The 23,261-nt window shown below is 31.5% G+C and overlaps 1 protein-coding gene across 7 annotated transcripts in view; it reads right to left on the bottom strand.

Annotated features, from left to right (window-relative positions):
* The window catches only part of LOC129907232 (solute carrier family 12 member 6), a 758,459-nt gene that overhangs the window by 125,199 nt on the left and 609,999 nt on the right, over nucleotides 1–23,261 (bottom strand). For 6 of the 7 annotated variants that reach the window (XM_055983333.1, XM_055983332.1, XM_055983337.1 and 3 more), the window contains exons 14-18: nucleotides 22,625–22,877; nucleotides 22,206–22,568; nucleotides 20,598–20,784; nucleotides 20,317–20,532; nucleotides 20,145–20,252 (exon numbers count right to left, since the gene is read on the bottom strand). In XM_055983333.1, the coding sequence (XP_055839308.1) occupies nucleotides 20,145–20,252; nucleotides 20,317–20,532; nucleotides 20,598–20,784; nucleotides 22,206–22,568; nucleotides 22,625–22,877 (1,127 nt within the window). Of the gene's footprint in view, nucleotides 1–18,513; nucleotides 19,421–20,144; nucleotides 20,253–20,316; nucleotides 20,533–20,597; nucleotides 20,785–22,205; nucleotides 22,569–22,624; nucleotides 22,878–23,261 lie in introns of those variants that run through there. The other variant, XM_055983338.1, reaches the window with a different exon arrangement.

Raw genomic sequence — 23,261 nt, 5'->3', positions numbered from 1 at the left:
GACAAAAAAGCGGACTATTGACAAGACTTAAACGTTTATACCGGCGATTTACTGACCTACACGATTTGGAAATTAGAACACTGAAGTCGTCGATCAAAAATATCAACCAGTTGATCAAAGAAAATTATAGGTTGTCTTTTAATCTGTATTGGGAAGATCCGCAAGAGAAAGTGGAGGCGGTGGGTGCTGCCTTCCAGCAAGTGTACAAGGTAAATGCTAGCATTAACCCGAACCACGACCTGGAAAGCAGGGCCCTCCTTCATCACTTCTATCTACGTAATGATATTACGCAATGGCGATCTGAGAATCGCGGTTTTACCGGGTTTAATGAAGAGCACTTGGCAAACGCCATCATCGCCGAGCATGCTGGGGCTAACACCCTGTTAGTTACGAAGGTAGAGCTCAAGCTCATCTTCGATTCATTATAGAAAAAGAAGTCAGCAGGAGTCGATGGTATATCCAATATTGTACTACGACATCTACCGCAAGAAGCTATTGATATTTTTGCCACTCTGTTCATCAACGCTCTGAATAATGCATATTATCCAAAGCGTTGGAAAACAGTGGTGGTACATCCTCTACCGAAAAAGGGAAAGGACAACTCTAATCCGGCAAATCTCCAGTCGATAAGTCTCCTTCCAAGTATCAGCAAAGTATTTGAAAAAGTTATCAATAGGGGTCTGTCTCAATAATATCATACCGGATAATCAATTCGGGTTTAAGGCAAGACATGACACTATTCATGCCGCGTCTAAACTTGTATCTGATATTCAATGGAACAAATCTGAAAATCAGTGCACGGGTGCTTGTCTTGTTGATTTGGAAAAAGCAAGCACCGTTTGGTAAGAAGGTCTCTATCTAAAATTAACAAGACTTGGTATAAGTAAACCACTTTTATATATGCTTTATGACATGCTCAATGGTAGAACGTTTGTTGTCAAAAGTGGAAATGTAACTTCTACTGGAGTTTTTAATATCAAAATGGTCTTCAACAGGGAGCGGTGAACTCACCGATTCTCTTTAGTATTTACACCAGCGATCTGATTGGAAGTCTAACTCAGGCAATTGCGTATGCCAACGATCTAATTGCGTACAGAACAGCTCCAAAAGTTGAGGTCATAAGAATTCTCTTGCAACGTGACTTTGACAAAACTCAGCGATATTGTGATGACTGGAAGTTTAAAATCAACTTTCAACTTGGCCAGGGCCTCAGGTGATACGCGAAGGAACTGGCGGAAGCTGGCGTTCGCTGGACCACACGGACATCCACTGCCGAGTAAAAGTGTAGTAAAGTACCTTGGTATCTGGCTAGATCAATATCTATATTTCAATAGACATATGGATACTGCTCTGGCTAGGGCTAGGGGAGCTTTTGCCCTGACGAAATGGCTGTTTTATAGCAGTCGGCTTGACACCAGGGTTAAGGTGATTTGCTACATGGCCCTCATCCGGCCGATGATTGTCTATGGATGTCTATAATGGAAAAGTTTCGGGTGTTTGAGAAGGAAATGGTAACGGAGTTACGAATAACAGAGTTACGCGCGACAGAGTTACGGCCGTCAAAGTTACGCGAAACCGAAGTTACGAAAAACTAGAGTTACGAATTTTAAAGTTATGTTAAGCTATGACATGTGATTTTTGGGTTTGCAAAATATGATATGGAATTATGGAAACATAAATAATAAGAGAATATCGATTCTCATTGGTTATTTTAATAGATTTTAACGAAAATGGGTGTGGTTTAATCTTTTTATGCAAAAAACAACCCCATTCCTTGTTTATTTATTTGACACAGGATAAGTTAAAGATCAAACAAAAACCCCACCTTATTAGAATTCTAATATGCCTATGTATTTGCCATATGGGCAGGTCTTTTGTGTCATATTTATGCACCTACCCAACTATCAGAACTTTATGTTTTTTTTTTTGGTTCGTTAGAAGATTGTTACCCCAATTGCTATTGTCAACTATAGTGGATGAATATTAAAATTTAATAATTGAGTTTAAAAAGACAACGAATTTCAGTATTTATCATCAATTAATACCTGACAATTGCAATAAGGATGACAGGTAGATACCTATAGGAAAAAAAAAATGTAAAAAAGAAGTAACACAACCACCTTTTTCGATGGAGGTCAGAGGCCAACTAAAAAATATAACAAATTTAAGCAACAAAATGTTCCATATAAAGTGTTCTTTTATGGTGGGAGGTGGAAGTGGGAGCAACACAATCACAGCATGAACCTATCTGTTGGACTACTCGACTACTTCTCCCTCTCCACCTTGTGTTATACTTTACATAACACTACAACCGCGTTTTAATGACACATTGACCCGTATGCATAATAGTAAATACTAGCAATATGAAATTAATAAGTATATACTAGGTTTGATATGTACAAAATGAGGATAAAAAATGTTCATACTTTACACGGTTAAAAATTCTGGAGTATTTTTTAATACAGCTCTTGTATTAAAGCAATTTTCAATACAAAAAACATTACATTTTAATACTTCCAAAATATTAAAATTATTTTTAATCTTTTTTGTATTAAATTTCAATATTTAAGTATTAACTTCACTACTTGTAATACAAAAGTATTGGAAAATAATCTCCGTCGGTTAAATTCTAATCTTGTATTGAATTTTAATACCGCTGTATTACATTTTAATACAATTGTATTAAAATATAATAAAAATTCATTAAAAACTAATATAAAAAGTATTGATTTGTAATAAGAGAATATTAAATTTTAATCAAACGTCAGTAGCCACAGTACACATAATAAGGTAATATATTCCAAACGTTGTCTAAATTTGTTTGTCAAAAATGGCCACCAATCTGTCAGGTCGGCCTTTAAGTTTTATATTTTAATCGCGGTAAACAGGAAATTTGTTTTTGTGTTAATTTATAAAATGTCATTTGAAAAAATTATAAATTAAAAAATAACCAATTTCTTTGTGTTTCTTCGCGGAAAATGGTGAATAATTGTTAACAAATTAGTGGTGTGCGTGGTTTTTCGGTTTTTGTGTGTTTTTCGTCGGTAAATAAAAGAAATAAGATTTGGAATGTATTACCTTTTTATGTGTACTGTGGTCAGCAGCAGCCATTTTAAAAATGAAAAAAATCCATTGTTTGAGGTACCTTTTAAAAAAAAATATATAATTAATATTTGTAAATTTGTACTAATTTGAAGGCGCTTTGTGTTTTTTCGAAGCAAAACACATACGTTGCAGATGAATTTTGATCGGCAATAAGATATTACATGCCACAGTTTGTGAAACATGTGAAATAGAGACAATAATATCACCATTAGTATATTATTTATGATTAATATTTATTTTCAGTAATGATTTTAGGAAAAGAATACTTATTAACATTAAATACATTTGGTATTGAATTGAAATATTTTTGTATTATCTTTTAATAAAATTCTTATTAGAAATTAATATGAAAAGATTAAATTTTAATATACAATAATTGAAATTTAATACATTTGGTATTAAATTCTAATATAAACTGTATTATTTTTTAATACAACTATATTACATTTTAATACATTTTTTATTACCTACAAAATTTTAATATTTGGAGTGTGTGTGAGAAAGATGTCATCTATCGTTAGCTAAGGTTTGTCCCAATCTAACAACAGAAAAAGAGTTATATAATGGAAATAAAAATGCGCTTTTTATTTTACTTATTTAGGTGCGGAAATAAGAATGCATTTTTTTTTTCATTTAAGATGCCACTAACATTATTATTGTAATGAAAGAGATAACCTAACAATTTTGACTTGTTGACTTGTTCTTTTCTTAAACTTGCATTTAGTTCAGTCAATGGGGAAAAATCCGACAGTTGTCTGTCTGCTAAGTTTGGATGCAGTATTGAAGAGGGGTTTATCCTGAGTATAAATCTCAGTTTGCGTATTATTTGGTCTTGTGAGGCGTCCGCCATTTTGAAAAACTCATTAGTCTCAATATCTCGAGAACGCCTGGTCGAACAGAAAATTTGCAAGGGCTTTTTAGATTCGAAATATAATTAGGTATCTTTCTTTCCCCAGTACTATTTTTTTCTCTAGGATTTATACTCAGGATAAACCCCTCTTCAATTCTGCATCCAAACTAAGCAGACGTTACAACTTTTGTCGGATCCACTGCATTTGGTTCCTCATTGACTGAACTCATTGTTATGAAAATAAAATAAGCCTATATATTTTCAACTTATTTAAAAGTGGGGACATGAATTTTTTTTGTATATACGATTTTAAGAGTCCATTCAACGGACAATTCAATAAAATACATAAGTTCTCACGAAAACAGACCTATAAACAAACGGCAACCATCAAGTCTAACTAATATACGAATTGGTTCTTATAAAAATGTTGTTTATCAAAATCAATAAAATCCGTCGACAAATCAACGGATGCGACGGTTTCTACGCCTTGGCCCCTTTATGTAGGTGAGACGTCGGAGGCGTTACCGGGAAATTTTCTTTCTAAAGTTCCAATGTTAACAACAGGTGCCAATTTGGGCCATTTCGTGTCTCAAACATAAAAGTAAAAAAAAGTCTGAAGACTTAAGACATAACCAATGAGAATTATTAAGCGCAAAACTAGTAAATTTATTTAATTATGAAAAGAACTTAATGAATGGCCACACAAGACAGTATTCGATAATGGTATGTTTGCAAAAAAAATTCCAAACCCGTACATCAACGTTAAGATGCGGAATTTTTTTCATACACTTACCCGTAGGTACCGCATACCTTTTCGGTGTTGCGAAGCCCTCAAAGTTTCAAAGAAACATAACAAGTAAATAAAAGCATCAAGGAATTAGTTAATTAAAAATATAAGTCCATACATAGGGGGTGCGACATAAGGTCAAATTAACTAAATGTTGTAAATATTTTATCCTTAATATACATTTTTCTAGAGTGGCATTTCAAGCCATTAGAGAACCACAGTACCATTTAATTAAAAAAAAAAAAAACACCAAAAGTACACGACCGTGCCAATTCGGCAACGCTACGGTTGGATGTGAATGGTTTCTTATTTTTATTTTTTTGACTGCTCCTTCCTTCTCTTACATCCGCGATCCATTTTTTGTAGAGTTGGGGAAACATTGACCGGCCACCACCATTGTTCTTTCTCAATAGGTGTGCATTGAATTTGTGTAATGTTATGTATCTGCTTTTATTTGTCAGTTATTGTCAAATTATTTATATAATTATGAATTTGTTAAACAAGGAAAGACTATACAACGAGTTAAAAAAAATGGAGTTTCCCCTACAAAACAGAAACGATTGAAATAGAACATTTTCATCTTTGGTTTGTTTGTTTTTTTTAGTGGTTCCCTGACCTCCGTTTAAGGAGGTTGTGGCGTCACATTTTGTCACATATTATTCTATTCAATATTACAAACAAAACAGAAATGAAAAAAACAAACGTCAGCAAATTGTTCCCCATTCAATAATTTCTTCTGAGGAGAAAAAAGGGCGAGAGTGTAATTTACTGGCTGAATAAAATGGTGTAGCTGTGGATGTAGCTTGTAGCGCAAGTTGAAGAATTCTCAACTTTTTGCTCAGCTGCCGCCAACTTTTATTGTTGTTTCCCTTAGTAAAATTTTGACAGTACTACAAGCTACAACCACAGCTAAATTATTGTATTCAGCCAGTTAGACCAAAGCTCAGTGAATGATCGCAACTTCAATGATACACCGAAAAAAAAATTGATAATAACAGCTATCAAATTAACATTTTTCAGTGACAAAAGTCGTCCAACAATTAAAATATCAATTTTGATATTTTATCATATCATTTTGACATTTTTTAATTTCAGGTGGGACAGTGAAAATTTCACTTTGACAATTAAAATATCATTTTGACATTTTTTTAAATTTTAGTGGATAGTGAAAATTTCACTTTGACAATTAAAATATTAATCTTGACTAGATTTTACGTTTTAGTTTGTTATAATGAAACCTATTTCTTTTCTTTTCTTTTTTATTATTTTTATTATTTTAAGAATTTTCTTTCTTTTTTCAAAACATTACTGAAAGGGAATATTCTTTACAAAATAGTGGTGATATTATTTTTTCTATTATATAGGTGATATAATTGTTTTGTTATTTTCTCCCAAACTATGTGAAGTATAATCTTAGTGCCGATCAAATTTTCTCAGTAAATCATACATTTTACTTCGAAAAAACACTTCAAAAAAACACAAAGTGCCCTTAAATTAGTACGCATTAAGAATTTTTTATTTAATATTTTTCAATAATTTGGAATGAGAAATTGATATGAAAAAATGATAATAAAATATCAAAAAAAATCCAAAATGTGACATTTAAATATCATCCTGATAATTAAAATGTTGTTTTAACATTTTAAATATCATAAAACTCATTTTATAGAGCATTTTTGGCTGATATTTAAGAAATGTTAATTTGATATTTAAAAAATGTTAAATTGAAATTTTTTTTTTTTTTCGGTGTATAAAAGACCATTGCACATCAGTTCTCCACACCAAAATAACGTCTGAAAAAAAGGGGTGGTTGGGTTATTATTTTAATATAAATAATAACAAAGTGGGTATTACAAAATACGCTATGAATAATTGTATTAATTATTTGGACAAATCAGAAGTCAATTTCAATTATGTCCCCCAAACTTACATAAGTATACTTATGTTTTTTTTTTCTATTTCAACGTTTTTGCGATTTTCTCACAAAAACAAAACCATATATGTTTGTATATCTATACCTATCCAATCAAAATTTTACAAGATTAAATAACACCCATTTTAGCTTTACTCATTTAGTTCTGACAAATGAGAAAAATGTTAATCTCTTGTTTGTATTTCCATAATTCCATATCGTTCCTCGCAATTGTTGCCAACCCAAAAATCACATGTCATAGCTTAACATAACTTTAGAGTTCGTAACTCTAGTTTTTCGTAACTTCGGTTTCGCGTAACTTTGACGGCCGTAACTCTGTCGCCCGTAACTCTGGTATTCGTAACTTCGTCGGTTTCCCTTTGAGAAGCAGTGTCTTAGATGTTGCCTTGGTCTACACAGAACACCCGAATCTGATTACACGCATTACTATTCCAATGAGGTTTTATACAATAGGGCTAACATAAATAGAATTGATAACTTTATGCTGAAGCTTGTTCGTGGCCACGTTTCAAGAGCGATGGCCTCTTCAAATAGCTAAATTTTTAGGGCTTACTACCCTAACGACGAATACTTCAAGAGTGTGTGTTTAAGCGGCTATATTCCGCCTGAAGCATTCTTCTATTTAGATAGTCGGGGGCTTGTACAGGATAGTTTGATAGTTTGTGGACAGGCGACTGCTGTATGACAGGGACATCCTCGCACTAGGCGGAGAAGGGCGTCTTCGGTTCAGTAGGACTGTGTCCGATCGGGACCGAAGAGATAGGGTAAAGCAGGAGAACCAGTGTTGGTGGCTTAGTAATATGTAGTTTTATTTGATATGTTAAAGTTTTCTTTGTTTTTCTATGCCTTGGCCGGCTTACATAGTTTTAGGTGTTTAGTTTTAAGTAGGGACAGTCGGGGTGGCACAAAAAAAAAATACAAAAAATACAAAAAAAAACAAAAAATATACAAAAAAAAAAAAGAATTGCTTGCTGTGGCTGTTCTAGTTTTAAGTAGTTTAAGTAGTTTTAATTAGTTTGTAAGTTTTAAAATAAAAAAAATGATCAGAATCCAAGTTTTTTATAAATTATTTCTTGGCAAAAATAAAACATTAAATAAATTTTTGAATTAAATTAGTTTTAAGGCCGAAAGGCATTAGTATTAAGAAAAATGAAGTATAACTTAGAGTGCCCGTATAGGGCCAGTAAGTTAGTTGTAAGTAATTGATAAGTAGGCTAGTTTTTATGAATTTTTGTCTAGCTTTAAGATAGTTTTAAGATGATGAAAAATAAAAATGAATTGAAAATTGAAAAAAAGAGCAATTGGTGAGCGAGTGTAGGGTACTGAGTTCGAGTCACGGTTAGGGCATGAAATTTTATCTTTTTTTTTCTTTAATATTCTTTTTTTTATTTTGAAAATTTAAGGGATACAAAAATAAATCAATGTGAATACTTTTTTAGTAGTAATATCTCACATTTAATACAAGATTATCAATTTTTTTTTTTTCAAATATCTTACTTTCTCGCATAGTTTTTGCTGGTGAGAAATTTGGCACTTCAATCGAGAAATTATCTCGATAATTCTCTTACAGACACAGTTTTATTCACATTTTTCGAGTCTTCATGGCATTTTTATTCAGGGCATGAAATTTTATCTTTTTTTTTCTTTAATATTCTTTTTTTTATTTTGAAAATTTAAGGGATACAAAAATAAATCAATGTGAATACTTTTTTAGTAGTAACATCTCACATTTAATACAAGATTATCAATTTTTTTTTTAAATATCTTACTTTCTCGCATAGTTTTTGCTGGTGAGAAATTTGGCACTTCAATCGAGAAATTATCTCGATAATTCTCTTACAGTGACAGTTTTATTCACATTTTTCGAGTCTTCATGGCATTTTTATTCAGAAATGTTTCAAGTCGAGAAAAATTTGTTTATAGACACAAGCGAATGTGAGAAAATGATTTTTGTGTCGATTCAAATTATTTTTGTTCCGATTTGCGTGTTTCATGCGAAAAATTTCTCGATGCGAGAGTTGCAGAACGTAGGCACAGCTCTAGGGAAAAATTGGAGAGTTTTCACTCATTTGTCACTTATATTTATTGTATTGTGCATTTTTCTTGACTCCAAGAGCAGTGTTGACGGAACACTTTTAATTAATTTTTTTGTTGCTTTTTCTTGAGTTTAAATTAATTTGGAATTTTTTTATTTTGACCTTGACAGAATGCTCGATGAAATTTTTTCGTTAGCATTTTTGTTGTCGACTTTGGAGACTTGAAAATTTTTCGTTTCGCTTCAGCTGCTTACTAGGCTAAAAACATATTTTTTTTTTCGTTGGGTTTGACAACTATGAATTGACAAAATGTCATTTGGTGACAATTTTTCCTCAAATCTGTTCAGAGAATGTTCAGAGCGCGCTCAGAATGTTCAGACTCTGTTCAGAGCTTTCTTCTGAACTAAAAAAGAAAAACTCCTATTAGAGGGGTTCACCTTCACATTGAGTCGGATGGCCGGCTGATTTCTTGCGTTCACATTCATCAGACAATTTTCATCAAAACCCATTTTTCAGCATATTTTCAATGTTTCTTTCGCCTCTTCTTCTCTCAAATTGAAGAATATGGTATTATACTGACATGTTGCTCAATTCACTAACATGTCCGTCCGACCACCAAAAAATCAAAATTTTTTGAAAACCATTCGGCCAGCGTTGCCAGATTCCCCGATTTTTCGTATTTCTCCCGAATTTTTGAACTTTTTACGATTGCCCGATTTTGTGTTTTAAAATTAGGTTTTCATCCAATTTTCAGCTCAAAAAGTATGTGCTATCTTAACATCGTCACTTTTTTCATAGAAACATTTAAAATTTTATTTTAAAGTTGGCAGAACTTCACATAAAAATTCCCTTCGTCTAATTTGTTTTCTTTTTTTAACAGTTGTTAGTGCAAAAAAAGGTTTTTTTTTATAACGGTGATATTTCAAGAACGGAGCCTAATAGAATTTGTCTGATTGCGGATACGAGTTCAGTAATCCAAAAACCTTCAGAAAAGTATATTTTGTTTCTTGTGGCAAAAATTCTGTGACCAGTGAGTTAAACTTTAGATTAAGTTTAGTTTCTCTTTGGCTTATTAATTGAAACTTAAGATATCTCGAGCAATAAAAAAGATATCGGGGAAATTTAAACAGTTTTTGAAAGAAAAATATCTGTTCTTATAATCACCGTTACAAATTAGTTTTTAATAAATTACCCCACATAAAAACAATACCTCGAAAACAGCCAAAATGACGATATTTAGCATTTTATAACGGTAATATTTCAAAAATGGAGGCCAATAAAATTTTTCTAACTTTTGATTTAGATTCAGCACCCCAAAAACTACTAGAAAAGTATATTTTGGTTCTTGTGGCAAAAAAAAATTAAATTTTGTTGACCAGTGTAATTATCGATTAATTATATTATAATTATAATCTTGCTTCACTTAAAAGCGATAATTAATTTTTACCAGACGATATCGTTTTGAAGATTGAAAATTTTTTTTTCTGTAGGTCAATAATCTTTTAAAAAATGTCTTCAAAACGGCAGCGCTTATAGACGATGGGTAAAGGTCTCGATTTCATTTATTTGCTTTTGGATGTTTCATGGGTATTTTTTATTCGATTTAACCGAAGTTTTTAGGATTTTATTTCATTATTACAGCAGAGCGGGCTTATAAAAATATTTTTATAAATGCATTTGCCTTCCATTATAAAAAAAAATTGCATTGAAAATACATTTAAACTATATAAATGTAAAATATTTTTTCGTATTGGTTTTTTAATTTATCTAGGTACATTTAAAAAAAAATGGAAGATACTGAAATTCTGAAAATTTGGTTGAAAAAAAACGAACAAATTAGTAGTTAAACACTAATATTAGGTTCTCTATACCTGATTCTAAATATTGCGGGAGGAAACGACAGCGTTGCACTTTTTCAACGATTTTTCTTTAAAAAAAAAACGTTTTAAAATCGTTAGACAATTCAAAATACGCGATGTTTCAAGGACACGTACGAGGAAGTTAAAACGAAGGTAAAATGCCCCGCAGGAGTCACCGAAGAGTTCATAATAAAAGTCGGTGTACACCAGGGAAGCGTCCTGAGTCCTTTGCTCTTTATCACAGTCCTTGACTTTCTGCTTGAATTAAAAGTGACGGATCCGAAAGTGAATCAGTTATTCTTTTTTGATGATGGAGCCATCATAAGTGAAGATCCCACATCATTGGAACGAGCACGTGTATGTATGGGTGGATGTTCTGGAGGGAAGTGGGTACCGGATAAGCGCGAAAAAGACAGAATATCTCTGCTGTCCATTTTCTGAACCAGACGGCCCTATTCCGGACATTTACCTGAATAGAATAATACTTCCCAATTGCGAAAAGTTCAAATATCTTGGATCTATGACCAACAACCAAGCTTCTTGTGACAACGACATCAACCACCGAATAAGTGTAGGGTTTATGAAGTGGCGCGAAAACTCTGTCATCTTCTGTGACCGGAAAATGCCCCCTAAACTGAAAAGAAAGATCTGTACTGCAGTTGTTCGCCCAGCACTTACGTACGGTTCACAATGTTGGACAATGTACAAAAAGCTGAGATGAAGATGCTTCGTATGACTGCAGGAGTAACAAAGCTTGATCGAATCAGAAGCAAGAAAGCTTACTAACTACTAACACTGCACTAAGTGATGAGCCGGATAACACAGTTTTGTGTTGGCAAATGGTCGCAAGACGGTGCTTGCTATAAGAGCTCTTCGGCTATGAACTGATAACTGATGTATAAAAAAAAAGAAAATCCGAGGAAGTCTTCATGTCAAAAACACCGTCTTGAGAACCCAGTCCAAAAGGCGATCGCTTACGACGTTCCAACGCAATCGCGAAGAAGAGGTAGGCCTAAGAACTCATGGAGAAGACAAATACAACGACAACTGCATTCAGTTGGTCTTAGACATGGAACAATTCAAAATCGAGAAGCCTGCCGACGTTTCCTGAGGTTAACCCGGCGAACCCCACATGCGGAGCCGTAGTGTGAAGCAGTAGAGTGGGAGAGTTGTGAACTCATCCGAGATCATGACTATTGTCGATAATGGAGAAGAAGAAGAAAAAAAAAATAAGTAACGTGTTTGTTTAAAAAAAAAATTCACGTACATAAAACGTTGCGCATTGCGAACAACCATCTTAATGCACTCCGTCCCTGGTTCAATACATATGTGTTTGTGTAACTAACACTACTTTGTTTAAATGAAAAAAATGCCGCACTGGTTTCTTCAAACACCCATTCCTGTACTTCTTATTCTTAATTGTCAATAGGGCTTTTATGCAAGGAGTGCTCAAACGTCAAACTGTCCATATGATGACACTGACATTTGTTTTTCTAATAGAAAGCATTTATGGGAACTTTTAAATTACACTGGTCAACAAAATTGAAATTTTTTTTTGTTACAGAAATCTTAATGTATTTTTCTTTAGATTTTTTGTGTGCTGAGCTTGAATCCGAAGTCAGAAAAATTCTATCACATCACGTTTTTGAGATATTTCCATTAAAAAATCAAAATATTCGCTTTTTTCCAGTTTTCGAGGATATTTCTTAGCGTTTAGTTATTTGTTTGCATTTAATTTGTTACAGTTTCTAAAAGAACTAAGTTTTTTCTTTCTCAATCCGTTTTAATCTTTTTAATATATTTTTTCATCTTCGAGAAATCTTAAGTTGAAATCAGCGTGTTTCGTATATCTCATTTGCTTTTACTAGTAAATCTCGAAAAGTTCTTTACCATTCGCTTTCAAATTTTGACACAACATTCCATTTACAATCCCGTAAGTGTTTATATCGGCAACATTGGTGAATCAGGGTGAGATACAGCAAAGCTTGATCGTGTCAGGAAGTTGTACTAAAAGTTACAAGTCAGAAAAATATAATTTTTTCTTGTTAAAACAATGAGCTTTAAATAAAAAAATTAATTTAACAAGTTAGAGTCTATAACAGTCAGCTATAATTAAGCTAGTAAATTCATACGAAAATTTATTTAAAACCCGTGTTTTATGTTCATTAAACTTAATTTTAACGTAAACTCTTTTAACGTAAAGTAATTGAAAATCTTTTATAGATATGTAAGCAAAATGGGTCATTAGCGCGCTTAAATTTTAAGTTTAGTTTAAAGAAAAGACTTATCGGAACAATGGGTTTGAGTTTGGGAAATGACTTTCTCCCTTCTTCTCGAAAAGTTTTATTTTGGAATTTTATTCGCTCTTCGAAACACACGCGAATCTTTTATGATCAACTGGGAGAATGCTCAGCGAAATTTTTTTCTTGATTTTAATTATGTTTATTTTCCTCGTAGAATGTAGTTGGGTTTGGGTCTGAACTCGGCCATTTAGTTTCGGCAAGTTTTGGAAGACCTCCAATAACTTGCTGAATCCGTGTTTGTGTGTGAGAGTAAAGTTTCGATGAGACTCAACAACGGTGGCTTTCCTTAAGAGAAGCAGAGAAGCTTCCCGGAAGCCGAGAATCCGTGACCGACGATCACGAAAACGATTGATTGGAAGAATGTATGTGTGAGAGAATGGAATGGTCGAGGGAGGAATGTAATGATGGTGATTTAGCTTGGAAGTTTACTTTTTGGTGAGCTTACCAAGCGAAAAGATTGAAATGAGATTTGAGAAAAAGAAGGAAGAAAAAATCGAGGAAAAGTTTTGCGAAACAAGGAGTTAAATGGAGAAAGGAATTTTTTTTTTTTTTTGAAAAAAAATTTGAAAGTGTTTCGAGGAACGAAGGAGATTGGGGAAAATTTTCGAGGAAGTATAGGAGGCAAGAGGCGTATAAAGATAAGTAGCGTGAAAAAAAATATATTGCGAAAAAGTAGTTTAATTTTTTTGTTGTACATTTATTAATTAGTTTTGGAATTTTTGCTAATTTTGTTAGTCATAAACAAAATACCTGGCGCCCATTTTTATTACGAGTACACAACTGTGCTTGTAACTGGACGGAACGCCAAATTTTTGTTTGGACAAGGCCATAAAAAGCTACATATAAAAAAAAATATTTTTTGTAAACTAGTGTATTGTTTGGCTTTCCTTCACAAAACAAACAAAAGTAAAGTGCGGCAACCAATGACCCAAGCAAACGACATATACCTGCTCAATTGTGCATTAATAGATACTTGATAATTACACAGCCACACAAAAAAAAAAAATAAAAGTTCTGACCTGGGGTTGCGACTAAGTTTTTCATATAGTTTTCGGGTCGCTGAAACCGAATCCGAAGTCCGTTTTGCCCCATCACGTCAGGTTTTTGAGATAACCTCAAAAAATGTCATGAAAACAAAAAAATTTTTTCTCTCATCTGGAGGAAATGTTCATAGTGTTCGAGGGTGGTTTTTCTTGTAGCATAAATAAAAGAGAATCAGTTTGGTACACAAAAGCAAGTCACATTTGTTTTATTAAAATTAATTCATTTGAAAAGATAATGAAATGAAGAAAAACATATTAGAATAAAAATAAATAAAATACAGTAAAAAAAAGAAAAGTTTAATAAAACTTAATGTTAGATACAAAAAATTGAATAAATTAAATTAAGTTAAAAATTATGACACTTTTCATTCATATCATTCTGTTTTAACTATTTCCACTAATTAGTCTTTAATATTTTTTATATTGTTGCTTATGGGAAGCATGTCTTTCACGTAAACATATTCTCCGTATTTACCACCGATTTTTATACACTCTTTAACAAATACCTGCATTCCAGAATCCAGAGCCTTCTACAGTAACCCTTTCATGCAGATTTTTAGTTTTCCCAATATACCTACCCGAAAAAATTGTAATTATAATTGATATGATTCTATTACGCACCTACCTGCACAAATTAACTAGGCACTCTCCACTACCACATTTGTATTGTTACCTAACGACTAATTACTTTTTTATTTACTCAGTCAATGATAAACCCTTTCTAAAACCACAATTGTAAAATTAAAATAACCTGCTTTAATTGCAGTTGTACCGCAAACAACCAACCATGAAAACCTATATAAAATAAAATGCACGACTGGGTCACACGAACTTGCTCTTAGGGTTAAAGTTGCTTAAATGTTTAAGACTTTTTAGAAATCACTAATCACTTTTTTTGTAGAAATCACTAATCAATATCTAAAAACAAAATTTCAAAAAAATTCAATGTCCCGTTATCTCAACTTTTTTTTTGTACGAATGCATAACTTGATATATAGTACCTATATCGCAAGTAAAGAAGAGGTTTTCTATAAAGCCGATTTACGGACGATGATTTTACGTGATAACGTCGTAAGAAAACAGGTTGTGTGCTTTTAAAATGAGTCAATTGAAGCGTTTATTTATTTTAAACAATCATAATTTACAAGAAAAAGTTAAACAAAATTACCTTGTTTCTTTTCTCATTATATTAATTTTTTTATTTTAAAAGCTAACAAAAACAAAAAATATACCATTAAAAAGCCAAATATTTCTTCTAAAAAATAAAACCGTTTTTAAATTTTTACAATGCGCAAAAAGTATTAAAATAATTTATTAAATCATTTCTTATGAAAAAAGTGAAAAAATCATTTTCATCACCCAAAAATTCATTTTTTTGATATAATAAAAATTTTATATCACCTGAAAGCTTATTGTTTCAGCTCAAAATATTTATATCGATCAGGTCTATGAGACATCTACAAAAAGAGATAGAATTTTTTGAACTCGATCAAATTTCATTAAAAAAGGCAAAAAAAACATTTATTTTTATGTTCTCAGGCTATGGAATCAATTTTTTTGTTCAACGACCTATAAAGAATTTTATACCATGTGAAAGCTTATTAATTCACCTTTCATATGACGTATCAATCTCATTTCAAAGATGCCTACAAGAGAAGTTAGAATTTTTTAAAGTCAACCATGTCGAATTTCCAGACTGAGATTACGGTACTTCCCACACTGGTGGCTGTTCGGGGGGCAACAGATCTCCACTGGGGTTTTGAGGTTTTTAGCAAGTTTCTTGATTTAACATTGTGTAGCTTGTAGTTAGTCTTCCGTTATGTGTGATATACCAAATGAAAGGTAATTGTATCAGAATGCTCATAAAAGTATAATAAAGTATAAGTATCTGCTCTTGGTCAAAAGTTATAACCTGTTGAATTCTAAAATTTTATTTTACCGTTATCTGAAAGTTTTGTTTGATTAAAACTTCGCACACATATAGTCGTAGTCATGGCCTATCATTACTTTATACTTTATTCCTGTATCTATTAAAAAAAAAAGATAAAAATAAAAAACGATGAAAATCGGTTAAAAACGGTCAAAAAACGTGTTTTTTAAAAACTTGTTTCTTCCGTTATTCAGTCAAAACTCACTAAACAATTCCAAGTTTTTGCACATGCATGTATAAGGCCAAAGCTTACATGTCCTATAAGTTTGAGATTTTTTAAACGCTCCAAAAAAAGCTAAAAATCAAAAGTTATCCAAAAATACCCCTAAAAAACAAGGTGGTTTTTCAAAAATTCATATTTCGAAACGCAGAATGTTGGAAAAAAATCCGTATCAGACGCCTCCTTTTTTTCCCTCATCTTTCACCTGGCAAATGGAATTTTCAAAAATCCTTCATTTGGATTAAGCTTTAGGTTATTATCTTTCAAATAAGCTATAGAAGATTTTTGTATCTCTAATAGTTTATTTTTAATTTTGAATTGAAATTCTTTGCCGCACTGCGAAAGTGCGAGAGTTTAACGTTAGAAAAGGGCGTCACTTTTTTGTGGTGGCTGCCATGGTTCATCAATTTATAAGACGTTATCACGTCAAAAAAAAAATATGCAACAGGTACCTATAGAGCGTAGAAATTGGAAGTGGTTGTTTTCATTGTTCAAACTGTTCATGATTTTTCGATCACGTTCGATCACTTCGATCAATTTCGATCATTTCGAGTAAAACCTAGTGTTTATGAACAGTCGATCTGTTTACGAGTAATTTTGTCCGTGGGTATTGAGGATCGAGTATACTCATGAGTTCAAACAATGGTTTTGTTTGTGAGTATTTTTGTTTATGAGTAAGATGATTTACGAGTATAGAGAGAAAACGATCGAGCACGAACGATCATTTTAAAAAATTGAAATTGAGAAGGTTCGAACATACTCATTTGGATCTCTGATATGTACCTATGCGTAAAAACACTGTGGTTTCACATTGATTCACGGATACAAAAGAAATTACAACAACATGAAATAGTAAGACGTACGAAAGTTTCCGATCTCTTTCTGGGTATCTCTGACCGTAAGTAAAGCAACTTGGTAATGGCTTTTTCTTTGTTAAGGGCAAATAAAAGATTACGTAAGGTTTTATCAATACAAGAAACAATGGATTTGATAAATGAACTTTGTAAAAGTAGTGCGGCGAAACGCTTTGGAGTCAGCACTCAAAAATAAAAAAAAAATTTAATTTTTTTTTAGCGGGTCTTATTTTCTTAGTTTTTTTTTTTGAAAAGTAGAATCATCCTGGAACAACTTATCAGGATATACTGCTAGTTGACCGTATTCACATTAATTCAATCGATGAAAAACAACGGGTTAAATCCCCTGTCACACAATAATGCAACAGTTTGTTTTTAATTTTCCTTAAAGTTCATAATATTCGTAATTAATCTTGTGATTTTGTAATGTATGTTCAAACAAAAATATGAATTGTTACGTCAAACAAAAATATGAATTGTTACGTTTTATGGAATCATTTTTTTATTGTTTTCTTTTTTTGTTTATTAAAAACTTAAAAACATATACATTTTTTCTTGAAAAAAAGTTCTGTTATCCGAAATTTTCGATTATCCGGTTAATAGAGTTTTAACTACACATATGGAAAGTACAAGAAGATTTAATAATAATTAGACTTTATTATACAATAGCCCAAACAATTAAGGGAACAAAAAAAATTGTGATTTTTTTAGTGATTTTCGACAGGCTGTATCTCAGTTAAAAATGATCGCATCATGACAAATCAAAAAGCATGTGAAAGCTACATTCTTCTAGTTTTAGATTTTATGACTTAATATTTTATTTCTAACGGTAAAATAGGTTAATCGTTGGAACTTTCAAAAACCAACATTTTCAATTTTTTTTTGTTTTTACATTTCTCATAAAAAAGTGGGAACATTTTTTGTGATGAAATGATAATGATTTTTAGAAAGGCTTATTTATTTGGCTTCAAGATTATTTTTGTTTCAAAATTCTACGATTTTTTTTAGACTACAATATCAGTCCTCGAACCAAAAACCATACTTTTGACTTTGACTATCAATATCTCAACAACGAACGGATCACTCCACAGAAAATTTAAGGATACATTTGAAAATTTCATTTAATTCTCTACAAAGAAATTAAGTTTGCTTTGTTAAAAAAAAAAATGTTTTCGTACATTTGATATCAATTTAGAAAAGCTATCAAAATAGGCCAGATTTCTAAAAAACTGTAAAAAATGCCTATTTTGATAGCTTTTCTAAATTGATATCAAATGTACGAAAACATTTTTTTTTTAACAAAGCAAACTTAATTTCTTTGTAGAGAATTAAATGAAATTTTCAAATGTATCCTTAAATTTTCTGTGGAGTGATCCGTTCGTTGTTGAGATATTGATAGTCAAAGTCAAAAGTATGGTTTTTGGTTCGAGGACTGATATTGTAGTCTAAAAAAATCGCAGAATTTTGAAACAAAAATAATCTTGAAGCCTCTTTTAAAATTATCATCATTTCATCAGAAGAAATGTTTCCACTTTTTTATGAGAAAAGTAAAAACAAAAAAAAAAAAATTGAAAATGTTGGTTTTTGAACAGTTCCAACGATTAACCTATTTTACCGTTAGAAATAAAATATTTAGTCATAAAATCCTAAAACTAGAATAATGTAGCTTTCACTCACTTTTTGATTTGTCATGATGCGATCATTTTTTTACTGAGATACAGCCTGTCGAAAATCACTAAAAAAATCTTTTTTTTTTGTTCCCTTAATTTTTTGGGCTAGTTTATTAAATATATTAGAGCAGATAATATAAAAAAAGATAAAGTTTTATTTTGGTTTTCTGGTTGCGGGTATTACCCGCTGTGGCTGCAAAGTTTTCTTGGCTTTCATAGTCTTTTATGATTTTGGTGAGAGAATTTTTGTTTTCTACATCTACAGAAAGACAATCTCCGTTTGTAGAGAGTCCAGTCATTATATACATCTGGAAATGCAAATGAACCGAGAAAGTTTTCTTTTTATTTTTCTGATGCTTTTAGTACCTGACTCGTAAAATTTAAATGTAAATACATATCTCAGGCAGGAGCAAACCACAGTATACAAAATAAGGTAATATCTTCCGAACGTTGTCAAAATTTGTTAGTCAAAAATGGGCACCAAATTGGTGCCCAGTGTCCTTTAATTTTTATATTTCAATCGCAGTAAACAGGAAATTTGTTTTCATAAAATATCATTTGAAAAAATTATTAATTGAAAAATAACAAATTTTCTTCGTGTTTCTTGTCGGAAAATAGTTGAAAAATTAGTTGGGTGAGTGGTTTATTCGGTTTTTGTGCGTTTTTCGTCGGTTATTGAAAACAATTAAGAATTAAGATAGCTGTCACTATTCTTCAAACTGACATTGGTTTTAGCATTTATTTATCGACTAAAAGAAGAAACATTTGTTTGATTTTCTTATTTTCCAGATCTTATAATTTTTTAGTTCATCTACAACGAATTTCCACAGCTATCAATTAAGGGATTTTGATTGGTTTAGTCGCATTTTCTAAAACTGTCCATACTTAAGCCGTGTGTCAATTGCGCTAAAAGTTTGATTCATTAGGTCTGTTTAAAGATTCTGATCCGCACAAAAAAGAACAGCAAAGATCCAAAAAGTACAAGTTTTTGTTTTTCATGAAATAAAACTCACCCCAACTTGTTCTACAATCTGTCATTTTATGTTTCATGAATTTGTTTAGCACAAAAAAGTTCAAGTTTTTCTGCTTCTACTTTTGGGGTAGAGCAAGTGAGTGAAAAGTGTCAATTGTCAGCTGTTTGTTTGATTTTGAAAAAAATGATAGAAAATAAGATTTAAAAAAATTGAATTTCTTTGGAGTTTTTGATTAATAACAAAAAAAATTACGGGAATATTAAAAGTGCTAGTAAATCCTTTATTTTAGTAAAAAATCATTTCAAGAAATTACTTTGAATTAAAAATTTTGCAACTGATATAGACAACTGTCAATCTTGTTAAATACGAAGTTGAACTTTTCAGTTCTTTCTTGTTCTGACAGTATTTACAAACATGCGCTGCTCTGATCTGTTCTGTACTAGATTTTTTTCATTAAACAGACCTATTGACATTTTGACGTTTGTCAGTTATGTCAAAATTTAATCATTTAAATTTAAACAACATTTTATCGCAATTTTAACATGACCTTCAGTTTTTTAAAACTATAATATCAACTTACAACTTTAAAGTTATCCTTCTTGTTTAAGCGCAATTCACGTAACATCTGATTACGTTGTTCCATCATAAGTGTGCGCTCATATGTATATGCTGAAATATCGCTGTTCATCTGAATATAAAAATGATTTTTTTTCAAAGATTTTACTAACATTATAACAAGTTGTGTTATTTACCATTTCAACAACTTCTACGTCAGCTTCTATTCGCAAATGATATAGGAAAGTTTTAAGATCTTTCTTCATTTGAATGGAATTGTCTTCCATTTGTGCAACTGTGAAAATTCTAAGCTTACAGTTTTTCCACGTACGATGCTGTTTAAGCAAAAATGGGAGCAGCATTAACAGTCCACCATCATGTACAATCCACCAAATATCTATGTTTCCAGATATCTTTTTTTTTAAATGAACATTCGAAAAGATGAAATATTATATGTAATAAAGTGAAATAAATGTACCTTGTGGCTAGATTCAGGGTAAAAGTTAATGCCTTTCGGTACTAGTAAGGCCATATGACATGCTGCAACTGTGCGTACAGTTTGAATAAATGTTCTCCAGCTTTGTTTATTTTCCTGTCGCCAGCTATATGGCCACCCAACAATTACAGTATTAGGTTTCATTCCACCTAGCCCAATCGTTTGTATTCTGATTAAAAAAGAGAAATATATATATACATATATATTAGGGTGGGTCAAAAAAATCGAAATTCTTTTTTTTGATTTGGTACTCCGAAAAATCGATTGCTGGACCCCTCTAGAATATACACACCAAATATGAGCTCTTTATATTAATGGGAAGGTCCTCCGCTTTGCAATTTTCCATTTTTACATCAAGCTTCTACTAAAAAAAAATATTTTTTTTATTAATTGACTTTTTAGCAAATTTCTTTTCAGATTCTTGTAGGAAATTGAACGCTTTACAAAAAAGGCCTAATACACTTTTTTCGTTTATCTAACCGTTGAATAGATATTTGAGGTAAAAAAATCGAGAAAATCTTTAAAAATTCGTTTTTTGGTCTTAATTTTGTAACAAACTGAAAAATTATAATCATCAAACGCGCAAGACATATTCTTGTTGGAAATTGACTGCTCCACAAAAAAGGTCTTGTTAACTTTTTTCATTAATCTAACCATTCTAAAGATATTAGAGGACAAAGTTAAAAAAAAATATAAAAACTTTTTATATTTAAAAAAAAATTCCAATTCACTGAAACTTCATTATTTTCCAATTAACCAGATATATTCTTGTAGGGGCTTCAACGTTCTACAAAAAATTCCTTGGAATCAAATTGATTGCTTTAACCGTTTAGAAGATATTCGTATCCAAACCAATACTCACTGATTTCAATAGTTTTTTTATGACCCGTATGCATTGCGATTTGGATACGAATATCTTCTAAACGGTTAAAGCAATCAATTTGATTCCAAGGAATTTTTTGTAGAACGTTTAAGCCCCTACAAGAATATATCTGGCTAATTTGTAAATAATGAAGTTTCAGTGAATTGGAATTTTTTTTTAAAATATAAAAAGTTTTTATATTTTTTTTTAACTTTGGCCTCTAATATCTTTAGAATGGTTAGATTAATGAAAAAAGTTAACAAGACCTTTTTTGTGGAGCAGTCAATTTCCAACAAGAATATGTCTTGCGCGTTTGATGATTATAATTTTTCAGTTTGTTACAAAATTAAGACCAAAAAACGAATTTTTAAAGATTTTCTCGATTTTTTTACCTCAAATATCTATTCAACGGTTAGATAAACGAAAAAAGTGTATTAGGCCTTTTTTGTAGAGCGTTCAATTTCCTACAAGAATCTGAAAAGAAATTTGCTAAAAAGTCAATTAATAAAAAAAATATTTTTTTTAGTAGAAGCTTGATGTAAAAATGGAAAATTGCAAAGCGGAGGACTTTCCTATTAATATAAAGAGCTCATATTTGGTGTGTATATTCTAGAGGGGTCTAGCAATCGATTTTTCGGAGTACCAAATCAAAAAAAAGAATTTCGATTTTTTTGACCCACCCTAATATATATATATTCCTATATATATACATTTATATATATACATACACTGAGCTTATTCCTTCTTCGATCTCCCTTGCTACAAGAATATCACAAAAACCTTTAACTTTTTCGTCGTCCATTAATTTTCTAAGCGATTGTTTGCATTGCGTTGCTTGGGAATTTATTTTATTGTAATCTCCTGGAAGTACAGAAACACAAATTGTCAAACCCTTTCCGGCCTTAAGTTGTGTTGCAAACGAAAATATTTTTCTATATTTTGGCATTAGATTGTCGTTCAATTTAGCCATAACCAAAATTTGTGGGCGCCAGTTCTTTGTGTGGGGAGGACCTTCTTCTAATCGCAGGAGTGAATAACGAGCAGCAGTAAGAGCCATTCCACGTATTCCATCACCCCATTCTTTTTCAGCACTGAAAGATATCTTATTAAGAATACATTTTTATATCATTATTTAATTATTGCATACCCTCTATATTCAATATATTTATAAATAATTATAGCCATTCCCATAGCTATGAGTGCAAAGTACCATGACGTCATGAACATTACCGAAATACAAAGTGTCAGTCCAATTAGGGACAGTGACCAATGATAGAATTTAAAACGAGGTCTCCAATTGGGAGTTCTTAGGAGCGTTTGAACAGCACAGGCCAGATTAACGAATCCATAACACATCAAGAAGAACATAGAAAGCAATGGTGCCAACAAATCCACATTACCTAAGTTCGGAAACATGCGAAAATTATTCATTTTTTTTTATAAATTATAAGTTGTATTTATAAGGGTGTAATATTTGATTTTCATCAATAAGTTTTCAAAAACTGACTTGTCAAGCTAACGTTGCTTCTATATGTATGATTGATGTTTAACAAATATTGTATGAAATACTTTAGTGCATATTTAATAAAATTTGATTGGATAATTGTATTGAACTGAAACATTGCAATTTTCTACAGTAGAAAATATTGGTGAGATATAAACTTGAAGTTGCAAAAGTTTTATGAAAAACTATTTACAGACAGAGATGGTAACGGAGAGGGTCGTTCGCGTCTTAAGAGATTGAAACATTATTTATCAAATACATTATTAGCTGTGTTTTTTTG

Source organism: Episyrphus balteatus, chromosome 1, assembly GCF_945859705.1.
Source record: "Episyrphus balteatus chromosome 1, idEpiBalt1.1, whole genome shotgun sequence".
Classification (NCBI taxonomy): domain Eukaryota; kingdom Metazoa; phylum Arthropoda; class Insecta; order Diptera; family Syrphidae; genus Episyrphus; species Episyrphus balteatus.
This window is presented reverse-complemented; position numbering and strand designations above follow the sequence as displayed.